We start from the raw sequence: 12,937 nt of genomic DNA on the forward strand, positions 1-12,937 counted from the left end.
TGTTCCGTTTTCCATCGCGTATCGCATTGATAAGAATAAATTAAGTCATGAGAATTTACTAGTAGGTGGGTACAAATTATGTTATCGTAAGTTATTAACACGATACAGGAGGGGTCAATTCTCCATACAAACGCTCTCGACTATTTCCTCGCTGGTTTTTGAAGATAGAGCAATGATTTTTTCAACACAGATTATTATTATTTTTGTCTGTGTCGGACCGTCTTGATTTTTTTATATTCTTATTTTTAAAGACGCTAAAGCCCATCAAAATTTTCAAAAACGGTCAAAATTTTCAAAAAAAAGGTGTGTTATTCAAAATTGAATTACACAGATTACTTATTTCATTTTTATTCAAGAATATTCAGATTCTCAAATTTCGTTACGATTGATTAAGTTTTGAAGGAGGAAACAGTCGAGAGCGGAACCTCGAATTTAAAGATTTTTCGCTATATCTTTTAACTGAGTTGTTCTGAATGGACTATTTTTTAGTCTAGTTAATAAGACTAATAACTATATTTAACTAGAATTCCCAAATTGAAGGGGAGCTCCCTTCCACTTTAGCATTTTCGCCCATGTAGCGTCTTAACTGGCTTTAAAAGTCTTGTACTAGGCTGTTTTTCACACAAAATTAAGAATAGCCCTACAAAATGCGACTGGTGCAACATTATTTAGTACAAAACCTATGGGATCAAATTCTTATTAGTCCGGATTAGTTCGGTCGATTCTCTAAAATCTACGTAGCTTTATCTGTGCTATAAATAAACAACCCGTGCGGTGACGGGTTAAGAATTTCACCACCCCTTTCTTCCCGTGGGTGTCGTAGAAGTCGACTGTGGAATACCTATGGGTTAAATTGGGGAGTAGACGAAAGGCTGGCAACCTGGCACAACAGTCTCACAATTCGGTTTTCTTTCAAATTCTTAATTACCAAAAGTACAAGACGATTGTGAGGCCTGTTGTATTGTATGGATCTGAATGCTGGGCGACAAAGGTGGAGGATGAAAGGAGAGTGCACGTAGCGGAAATGAGAATGTTGAGATGGATGTGTGGAGTCACCAGAATGGATCGGATCAGGAATGAGTATATTAGGGGAAGTTTGAAAGTTGCGCCTATAACGGAAAAGATGAGGAGTGGCAGGTTGGCGTGGTTCGGTCATGTAATGAGGAGGGATGAGTGTCATATAGGCAAAAGAATGTTGATGGATGGAGAGGGAGGGGTAAACCCAAACAACGCTGGATGGATTGTGTGAAAGAGGATATGAGGAAGAAAGATGTGAGTGTTGAGATGACGAAAGATAGAGGAGAATGGAAGAGGAAGACGTGTTGTACCGACCCCACATAACGTGGGATAAGGGTAGGAGGAAGAAGAAGGGAATTACCAAAAGTGGCACTGAAACCTGAGTAGTTTCATATGCTCTGCCTACAACCAGAACTGTTTTCTAACTTTTCCTGTTTCCTTCCAGAATCGCAAGATGGCGCTGCTCTTCATTCTTCTCGCCGTGGCTTCTTCGGCGCTCGCGCAGTCCAACTACGACCAGCAAGCCAATAGCATTCTCTACCAGGGCGAGGGGCTTCCTGAACAAACTGTACTAGATGGCAAGGTATGTACCTACTCTCTTCATATTCTTTTCGTGTCGAGGGTTTTTTTTACACAGTAAATGCCTAATAGAGCATCAGAGTTCCGGAGTGGGGGCTTGTGACGTCACGCGAAACTTCATCGCACTGTACCGTCGTCATTTTTAGTTTACGAAAAAAAAACCGGCCAAGTGCGAGTCGGACTCGCGCACCGAGGGTTCCGTACAAACCTAAGGTTTTCGGAATTTTTCCTTTATGTGTGCTATAAAACGTTGCTTCATGCCAAATTTCAAGATTCTAGGTCGACTGGAAGTACCCTTTAGGTTTTGATTCCCTTGCGAGTACTTGCGAGTTTCAAAATATGCAGCTTAAATTGCTGTTTCTTTTGATTGCGTTGACATAGAAGTTTGATTTTGTTACAGCTTAAAGGTATTATAGACCTGAGTATTTGGTATGAATTTCAATTTAATACCTCTACGCGTTTATGAGGAAATGGATAGTAAGGTTAAAATTATTAAAAAAAAATATATTATGTGATGTAACTAAAAATTTATGGTTTTCGTAATTTTTCCTTTATCTATGCTATAAGACGTTGCTTCGTACCAAATTTCAAGATTCTGAGTTCACGGGAAGCACCCTGTAGGTTTTGATTCCCTTGCAAGTGTCGAAAATTTGCGGCATAAACGGCTGTATCTTTTGATTGCGTTGGCTTAGAAGTTTGATTTTTTCACAGCTTCAAGGGACAGTAGACCTGAGTAATTGATATAAATTTCAGCTTCATACCTCCACGCGTTCCTGAGAAAAAGGGTCTTGACAGACGGACGGACGGACGGACAGACGGACAACAAAGTGATCCTATAAGGGTTCCGTTTTTTCCTTTTGAGGTACGGAACCCTAAAAAGAAAAATACGTGTCTAAAATTCTTTGATAATCTAACTGACGGACTGATTAGTTTATTTTAGTCGTCTCGCCTATTGACTTGCACGTAACCCTACTATCCTCAGTCGGTTCACCTAAACCGGTACCACGTAATCGTTACAATTTGTACCGCAAGAGGTAACAGTTCGAACCGACTCAAAAGCAAACAGACTTAAGCGACGCTATTTCTATAGACTTTTACGACTTTTCACTGCGAGGTAATCGTACTTAGAGTACATTTGTATGTAACTATAGATAGATTCTTATGGGTTTGAAATAGGGTTGATTGTCGGTTAAAATTAGTTTGCGGTTGGTTTCTGGGTTAGATAAAATGACTTAATAAAGAAAAGTAAAGAGTGACCATTGTGGCCTGAATTGGATTAGTCAAATGTGTTTAGAGGCGGAATTATATTACTAAAACCGGCCAAGAGCGTGTCGGGTCACGCTCAGTTTAGGGTTCCGTAGTTACCCATATTTTTTTCTAAAACTGTCAAAAATATCAAGTTTAAAATAATTTTCCTAGAAAGTCTTTATAAAGTTCTACTTTTGTGATTTTTTTCATATTTTTAAACTTATGGTTCAAAAGTTAGAAGGGGGGCACACATTTTTTTAACTTTAGGGGCGATTATTTTCGAAAATATGAACATTATCAAAAAATTATTTTAGTAAACCCCTATTCATTTTTAATTGCCTATTCAACAATATATCACACGTTAGGGTTGAAATGAAAAAAGAAATCTCTCCCCACTTTACATATACCTCAATGAAACATTTTTTACCACTTTTTATTTTACCACTTTGTCGGCGTGATTAATATACGTATTGTTGGGGATATTACCAGGTTGATGATGAAAACTATTACTTGTACCATCACATTTACTTTATTCACTTATAACAAACATATTAACAACCAATTTACAATAAATAATTCAAGACTTCTTCACTACTACTCGTCTGTACTCGAACTGGCCCCCGTCACTGCTTGTCCGCCATTTTTATAACATTCCAACATGGCGGAAACCCAGTGACTACTATTAGTCAATTGATATTCTTTAATACTTTCATCATAAATGACAGTAAGATAAATCAAAATAAGGCATTAATAAATAATTACTCTAACAGCTCGGCCATCCTGTTCGAGGCGAGACCCTTCGCCAAAACTTAATGTGAAATAATTCAAAAGAAAGACAATATCCGTTTATACAAGAAAAAGATTATAAAAGTGTAGTATAATATGCATTTGAAATAATTCTTAAACAATAGAAACACAAAACATCACTTCACTTCATACCGATACCTTTACCCCATAATTACGATATCCTATAAAATGGATTTTTAAATATTTCCATAAATCTTATCAAGAAATATAGGCCCGTGAAAAATAAATATATGAATAACATTAACTTCGATACAATTAAATTAATTACATCTAATTAAATTCATTACATCCAATTGAATTCATTACATCTAATTAAATTATGATAATTAAATTAATTTCACAAGTTATAAACATATTTAAGTAAACAATGCAACACTTCACTTCACACTTCACTCGCGAAACAAGCAAAAAGAACACATTTACACGGTTTTATGACATCACCACCTCATCACACGATTGAATGAAATTCCCGTGCCGCCACGGGCTTTGGCAACATGATGTACCCGTCCGCTGCAACAGCATCATGGGCCACCCAAGCTCTGTCAGCCTGGATAGTGCTGCCGATGCTGCTCATCACGGACGCCGGACATTGCGCCGCCAGACGCAAGCTCGCATACCATGCCAGCGTATGAGGACCCACGGTGGACGATCGAAACAGAGGTATCTTTACCCTGACCCTCTCACCTGGGCACTCCTGGGTCGGAAGTGAATCTACACCCCGACCCTCTCACCTGGGCACTCCTGGGTGGTAAACGAATACCAGACCCTGGCCCTTTCACCTGGACGCTCCTCGGTCCTTGATCTGAAACTTGCAACACTTTCTTTAGGAACATAATTTCGACTGTCTTCGAAATTATGGTAAAACGATTATGGTTCGGTAATCAATTCAATAAGTCATAATGTATCGATAGTCGTTATGATTAATTAAATTATTGTCATCGCCTATTAATATATCTACTGTTTATATATACTGAGTAATTATATTCAAGATTTTTCAGATGTATATATCATACACATTTACAGAATCTTTAAATACTCAAATGACCTGTCAATAAAATATCGCGCCTAGTTAATATTTACCATTTGTAACGTAAACATATTATATTACGCAACCATTTAAGACTAATCGCAAGTACACGACTACGGTGTAGGTCCTTATTATTTTTTTTTTTTATCCTGTTATTATTATTATTATTTTAGGTACTAGCTAAGATTGATGCAATAGTATGCCGAAATAGAAAAACTCTTTGTACATATACTATTTAGGTTACAGGTCAACAATAGCGACACCCGTCAGACATTATATACATAATCTCTTTTTTTTTATAAATACCGTGTCGTATGAAAAACCAAATACGATATCCGACGTATCTTTATTCGCGCTGATTACAAGCCGCAAGTGGTAAGCAATTCATTTAATTATCAAAAGATCTATTCACACATAAAGCAAGTATATATTTTCTTTTCATGAAGAGCTATCGCGAATTTAAAGACAAAAGATTATTAATGTTTGCTCTCTAGATTTCAAATTGCACATTTTCAATTTATTTCTTTTATCTATGAAAGGGAAACTAGTCGTTAGTAACGATTTTATTTTAAATCTAATAGGTCTCTTCATAACCGATATAAAGTTTAAGTACTTCACTTTTAATATTTTACGAGCTAAACCTGCTAGGTAATAAGTTTTATATGTTATCAATAAAGTCTCTTTTTTTGTTACTTTATTCTTGATCACCTAAGACTATAAAACATGTAAAGAACTGGATACACGTATTACACGTAGCCAAAAGATAAATATGTAATTATTGCTGTACTGCTTTATCCAATCAAAAGTCGCAAATAATATACATTCTGATATTAAGGCACAGTCATTTATGTTGTACTTTTATATTCATGTTTCATGTATTTATAAAGGTTGAAATGAAAGTCTTTCACGTTCATCAACGTGCTTAAATGTTATGCACGTATATCCACGCGCTTTGAATCTCGCACGTTCATCCACGCGCTTTAAATCTCGCACGTTCATCCACGCGCTCTAAATCCCGCACGTCCATCCGCGTGCGTCAACCATTTATTCCACAAGATACGATTCATTGTGCAATACCCTGGCTCAAGTCATTATTTTATACTGGGGCCAAAATACTCGAGTTTACGCGTACATATGACTCTATGACCTACATATGACTGACTCTACATATGACTGACTCTACATATGACTGACTCTACATATGACTGACTACATATGACTGACTCTACATATGACTGACTCTACATATGACTGACTCTACATATGACTGACTCTACATATGACTGACTCTACATATGACTGACTCTACATATGACTGACTCTACATATGACTGACTCTACATATGACTGACTCTACATATGACTGACTCTACATATGACTGACTCTACATATGACTGACTCTACATATGACTGACTCTACATATGACTGACTCTACATATGACTGACTCTACATATGACTGACTCTACATATGACTGACTCTACATATGACTGACTCTACATATGACTGACTCTACATATGACTGACTCTACATATGACTGACTCTACATATGACTGACTCTACATATGACTCTACATATGACTCTACATATGACTCTACATATGACTCTACATATGACTCTACATATGACTCTACATATGACTCTACATATGACTCTACATATGACTCTACATATGACTCTACATATGACTCTACATATGACTACATGTGACCATCACCCATGTCATGTCACATGCACCATAATATATAAGCATATCAAGATTGAATCGTTATTCTTAAGAAGCAAACAGATATTACTTTATTTACTAATAGTCTGAAACATGTCTTAATGATATTTATTCACACCATAGATGTAATTTTTCGATTTCCCATCGAATTATCACTCATGATCACCATGGTAAAATGCGAAGAATTTTGTTTTATACGTTACTTTGATTAAATAATTCTGCCATCACTGGCCATTATAAAATAGTATTCATAAATGTGGTAGCATACCGTCAACAATCAAAATGAGATCAATCAGTCCAATTCGTGAAATAAAACGTTGAAAAACAACACATTACAATTCGTTGAGTTTTAAAACTTTAAAACGCTAAACATTTTTATAACGAGTTATCATAAAATATCTGAAGATGATTAGAGATACAACTTACTCTCCATTATTCATACCAGGGATTGGCAACCTTATTATCAAAGTTGTTTATTTAAATTCAGTACTTAACAGAATTAAACTACCCACAATTGCACAACTTCAATTTTAACGGTTAATATAATATGTTAAATTCACTATTAAATATGTATTTGCAAATAAACAGGAATCGTTTTTGTTCAAAATCGTACTTAAAGCATTAAATATCAAAATTAAGAACTGCATTATAATTCTCAGTTTGAATTGAGATCAACTTTTCATAAGTATACATAATTTTTACCAATCTTGTGTTACCGGACACGAGGGATTAAATTATTGAAGTACTTTATGAGAACATATTTTACACAGCGTATTTCATTCAGCATGAATGTTTAATTGTTTATCTGATCTGTATAACTTGATAAGCTCGAATATGTATAATTATATTATAATAACAGAATACAACAGCAGGACAATTGCCTCGTTGGAATAAATTACACCACTTTTCGGAAACAACATAAAATGGCTTGTGTTTAACAACTCGAGGCATCGTTAAATAAAGCAGTCGTTTAATCAGAACTTTATTTCTATTGATAAGATACAAATTTACTTTACTCATAATTCCACGATTTCCTTATGCCAATTAATTTATGAAATTTTACTGTCACAAACTGAATGACGTATCATATGACGGCGCTTATTGTGTATCCAGAATATACTAGTCATATAGTTATCAGATTTATGTGTTTCAATAACTAATGGGCAATGTAATGTTACACACCTTTTGTAAAAAGATTTTTAGGTACAAAAGTAAGTCATCTTTTAAATAAAACAATAATGAGAGTTCATCAATTTATACTGCCATGAGGGTAGATTATCAAACCAGTTTCAGAACATGAAGTTTAATTTTAAGAAATAAATATAATACATGTCTCACTTACCAAAGCAATTTAAATGCACGTTTCGTTAAATAAATCCGTTACATTATTTTGACTAAAAAAAAAAAAAAAACCTTACACTTGTGCGGCGTGGCAAAAATCTTATCGATTTTTGTTTCGTCCAACTTCTGAACTGTTGGGGATATTACCAGGTTGATGATGAAAACTATTACTTGTACCATCACATTTACTTTATTCACTTATAACAAACATATTAACAACCAATTTACAATAAATAATTCAAGACTTCTTCACTACTACTCGTCTGTACTCGAACTGGCCCCCGTCACTGCTTGTCCGCCATTTTTATAACATTCCAACATGGCGGAAACCCAGTGACTACTATTAGTCAATTGATATTCTTTAATACTTTCATCATAAATGACAGTAAGATAAATCAAAATAAGGCATTAATAAATAATTACTCTAACAGTATTGCTACCAAATTTCAGCTTTCTAGTGCTAACGGTTACTGAGATTATCCGCAGACGGACGGACAGACAGAAAACAAAAACTTCCAATATTCAACAGATTAAGACTTACAGATGTAGTACGAAAAGGGTTTTCTTCGTATTTTTCGACGTTAGTATTTGTTATGCTAGTTCAGTCAATGTCAGTACATCACAGAACTATATTTAGATAGAAGAAACAAGTTCATCTATTTGTATAAGGGCCGAGCGTGTCAAATTTTGTACTGAAGTTGTTTCTTGCCTGTAATTTTAAATATGTCTCAGGCTCTTGATTGTTCATAATTTTTGTGTTGTTGCAATTGAATATCACGTAACGAGGCATTTTTTATGTTTTGATTGACTTCAACTTACAAAAATTGACACCCGAAAGCTGCAAGCTGCGATTAAAGACGGACAACTCAGTGGATTTCACTGAGTTCATTTGACACGCTAAGTAGATACGTTTGCTTGATCTATGGTATATATGACATCTGTGCAGTACATCTTGTACGTCGTGTACTGAAATAGTATGACATGGTTGTTCGTTTCCGTGACAATACGAAGGGAAATTTTTTCGCACTGTACTTGCAATATTAGATGATACCATTGTAGATGATGGGATAAAAAATTAAAATATAAAGAAAATATCAGTACTTAACTTAATTTAACGTTTTTCCAGTGGCGCCCCTTTTTAAGTATTCAAGATACTTGTGTATAGTACGAACGAAATTATCTCGAAAGTATTTACACGGCTACCACGGACACCGACCGCCATAGCCCAGAGGAACAATTAGAGTTTTAGATTTATGCGCTCGCGCAGCTAAATATAAAATTATGCGTGCGCGCTCCACGTAATACACAGTAATGATAGGGTGAAACTTTCTCATTTACGCACCGTTTTTAGACCTTATAACGAACGTGGTAATAGTTACGAAATAGCAGTTTATGTTGCTGCCTTGCTGCTGCTAAATACCTATTTCTAATTGAACGAAATTGGTAGCTAGAATTGGAAAGGACTCATCTTAGAAGGGTCGATATTTTTCGTGAGATCAAAAATGAAGTGTCCAGGCCCTGCCCTACTACTTATGTATAAGTATTAGTTAGTTATTGTTTGATGTGTCTTACGGTATACCGCGCCCCCTTTATTGCTGCGCCCGGGGCGCGCCCTACAGTTTGAAAAACGCTGATCTAATGTCTATCTAATGTCGTAATGTCTATTTCAGGTCACAAAGCTGGACGACCTGAGTCCCGTCATCTTCTTGAACCGGACGAAAGCCGCTCTGAATTGTGCAGCTGGCTCCATGCAGGTATGTTTATGGCAAATCACATTAAAGACATCTTTTTGTGAGTTCAAGGGGGCTACCATGAAGTATAAAACTGGACGGAGCTATATAACTGGTAATATAGCAGTACTTCATGGTAACCCACCAGTTCATTATTTTTTGTTCCTGACTTATGTACGTTATCTATCGTCAAGTATGTAAGTACCTATATATTTCATTCATATTTGGAACGACACTTTGTTCCGTTCTAATCGGTGCAAAAATAAGTGACGCAGACTTTTACGATAGTACTCTTTATTATACTGTGCTTTTGTTTATGAATCTTTGGAGACCATAACTGGCCGAATAAACTCGACCGATGTAAAAAAAATCTATACCTACTTCTCATGGTGATTATAACTGGCCGCATCGATTCGGCCGAAAAATAAACAAAACAAAATAAAACACTATCTTTGCTTATCAAACTTTGGTAATTATAACATAGACTTTATAGGCCGCCTAGACGCAGATTAAAAAAAAAACAATTTACTTCTAAAATTTTGGTGATTATAACTGGCCGCATAGACTCGTCGAAGAAAAAAAAACAAAATAAAACCCTATCGCTGCAATAATCGACCGTCATAGCTTAACGGCGCGCCTAACGGTCGCTCTGTTTGCTCTTCGGTCGCGTTGCATAACTGATTAGTCGTCATAAATGGGCCTTGACTATTTGTGTGTATGTTCATTCACACTAGGGTATTACCTTTGTATGTTCGAAGTGGTAAAACTGCATTAATGGCGTTTCGTAACGTTTGGTTTGGTGTTGGTGGCGTTTTAAGACATTTTGAAGATCTGCGTGCTTTGACACAAATATCTGAGTCTGCTGTGCGCAGTGTTACGACTAACGAGACAAGTGTGGCCCTTTAGGGCTAATACAGACTAACTACAACCCAAATACAACTTGTATAGACGAAGTCCGTCTATTACCGTCCTTAGATATATCGACACAGTCATAGCGAACATCATATTATTAGCCGAAATGGGCGAAATGACAATCGTTGAAACTCAGTCTGGCTTTGTCGCGACAATACGGAACGGCGATAGAAATGGCTACGATAACGATATCATCGTAACCGTTTGTGAATTTGGCTACATACCCAGACTGTCAACCTTAAAGAAATGTAAAATTTTAGCATAAGTATCTTAATTTGCACAGTACATAGGTCAGCTACATGCTTGGTGAGGATGGGCATATGTATAATGCGCGGGCAATTTAATTCAAATAATTTGAATAGTTATTATCAAACTACCTACTAAGGCGGGTCCATATTAGTCGATACAGAGGGGGGCATTTTCGCGAGAACAATCACCAAAAATATTTTTTCTAAGGTAGGTAAATTTTACGTCTTTCCTACTCAGAATCACGAGCCCTTTCGATCCAGGACAAAAAACAAGAGACAAAAAGTGGTCCCGAAATTTTATATTATTTTGCATATTTGCAACTTTGCAACCGCTGTACAAATTGTTTGAATAACCACAAAATTAAAATTTTGAAAAAAAAAAACCCCGACCGCGACATAGTGGACCGATTTTCATAAAACATGGCTAAGAACACTCCCGACTAACTCAGCTTTCAAACAAAAATTAACTAAATCGAAATCGATTCATCAGTTTGGGAGCTACGATGCCACAGACAGACACACACACAGACAGACAGACCCACACACAGACAGACACGTCAAACTTATATTATAACACCCCGTCGTTTTTGCGTCGGGGGTTAAAAATGGTAACGAAGAGGAAAAATTAAATTTGGGACGCTTTTTTACCTATTAGGATCGAAAGGGCTCGTGATTCTGAGCAGAAAAAACAAAAAAAAAAGGTTTAGAATCTTCTTTCGCGAAGATGCCCAGGGACTTAACTGTAACTTGTATGGAAGCTCACGCCGTCTGCAAGTGTCGGCCTGCAGATCTCATGTGACAGTCCTTCTGAACGGGTCCATTGATATACTGATCGCGCGGTTAATAGATTCGTGTATGATACACTTAGATCATACACGAATCTATTAACCGCGCGTAGTGACCCTGCCTGCTACGCCGCGGTCCCGGGTTCGAATCCCGGTAAGGGCATTTATTTGTGCGATGAGCACAGATATTTGTTCCTGAGTCATGGATGTTTTCTAATTATATAAGTATTTGTATATTATACTAGCTTTTGCCCGCGGCTTCGCTCGCGTTAGAAAGAGACAAAAAGTAGCCTATGGCACTCTCCATCCCTTCAAATATCTCCACTTAAAAAATCACGACAATTCGTCGCTCAGTTTTGCCGTAAAAGATGGACAAACAAACAGACACACTCACTTTCCCATTTATAATATTAATTATAGATATATCGTTGTCTGAGTACCTGCAACACAAGCCTTCTTGAGCTTACCGTGGGACTCATTCAATCTGTGAAAGAATCTCCTATAATATTTTTTTTTATTATTCCAGATCGAACTGAAGTTCAACGAGAAATTCTACGGCATTGCGTACGCGGATTTCGACCGGCACTCAGCCTGCCAGGTGGTCGGCAAAGGTGCCAATTCGTACAAGCTCGAGTTGCCTCTGAAGGGATGTGGGACCAGACAGGTTAGTACAAGTACCTGTTTCATCATCATCATCTCCTAGCCGTTTTCGGCTACGGCGACTGCATTTTATAGATGAGAGCGTCGCTGGTGTGCCCTCAGGTGACTAACGAAGCCTATTTTTGCTGCAAATGTGCGACCACACTCGCGGCAGGTCAGCATCCCTCCGACATAATTGTAGGTAATAGCCACAGGTGGTCTGGCTTTTAGCTTGTCGCGCTTAGCGTCGAGTTCTGTGTGCCTTCTAGCTTCAAACTGACGCACCTGTGTCTATGCCTCCACCGTGGGCGATGGAGGCATACCTGTTTACTAGTTAAGTGACTGTGCACTTCATTAATCCGCCAAAAATGAGAATTTGCCATTTGGATTACACTTCCGTCACTTCGGAAATCACGAATTGTTGGTTATACCCAAGGATGATTTATAAAGGATTGACAATGTTCATACTAAGCATCGTACCTCCATTTGTTAGTGCCATCTATTAAAATACTATTGTATCATAACTAAGGCCTACAATTTTCTTTTCAAAATGTGTATTGACGTGATATCATGATATTAAAATAAAGAAATATGTAATTTGTTCTTACAATAAATTAAAAACACGCAAAAATATTTTGGGGAAAATATAATTTTGGCGTTTCCAAGCTGTGCAACAGCGCCATCTAGTTTTATCCCTAAAAGCTGGGCCCACGCACTTCAGGGGTTACACTTTTTTGTATAAGATTGTCAGTCCCGGTAAATATGTATATGCATATCATCCTTGATGGTTATACCTGAGCATAATTTTGTATTTTACAATAAAATACAAAATTACTTTTAATATTAACGAATCTATTACTGAAAATAAAAAAAAT

At 36.7% G+C, this 12,937-nt stretch overlaps 1 protein-coding gene across 9 annotated transcripts in view; it reads left to right on the forward strand.

The window, feature by feature from the left end:
• LOC125241897 (titin) overlaps positions 1 to 12,937 on the forward strand; it is a 123,717-nt gene that overhangs the window by 92,218 nt on the left and 18,562 nt on the right. For all 9 annotated transcript variants that reach the window (XM_048150595.1, XM_048150602.1, XM_048150598.1 and 6 more), the window contains 3 exons: positions 1,463 to 1,600; positions 9,419 to 9,502; positions 11,950 to 12,087. In XM_048150595.1, coding sequence (XP_048006552.1) covers positions 1,472 to 1,600; positions 9,419 to 9,502; positions 11,950 to 12,087 — 351 coding nt within the window. In that variant the 5' untranslated portion in view covers positions 1,463 to 1,471. The remainder of the gene's footprint in view (positions 1 to 1,462; positions 1,601 to 9,418; positions 9,503 to 11,949; positions 12,088 to 12,937) is intronic.

This window comes from Leguminivora glycinivorella, chromosome Z, assembly GCF_023078275.1.
Source record: "Leguminivora glycinivorella isolate SPB_JAAS2020 chromosome Z, LegGlyc_1.1, whole genome shotgun sequence".
In the NCBI taxonomy this organism is placed as follows: Eukaryota; Metazoa; Arthropoda; class Insecta; order Lepidoptera; family Tortricidae; genus Leguminivora; species Leguminivora glycinivorella.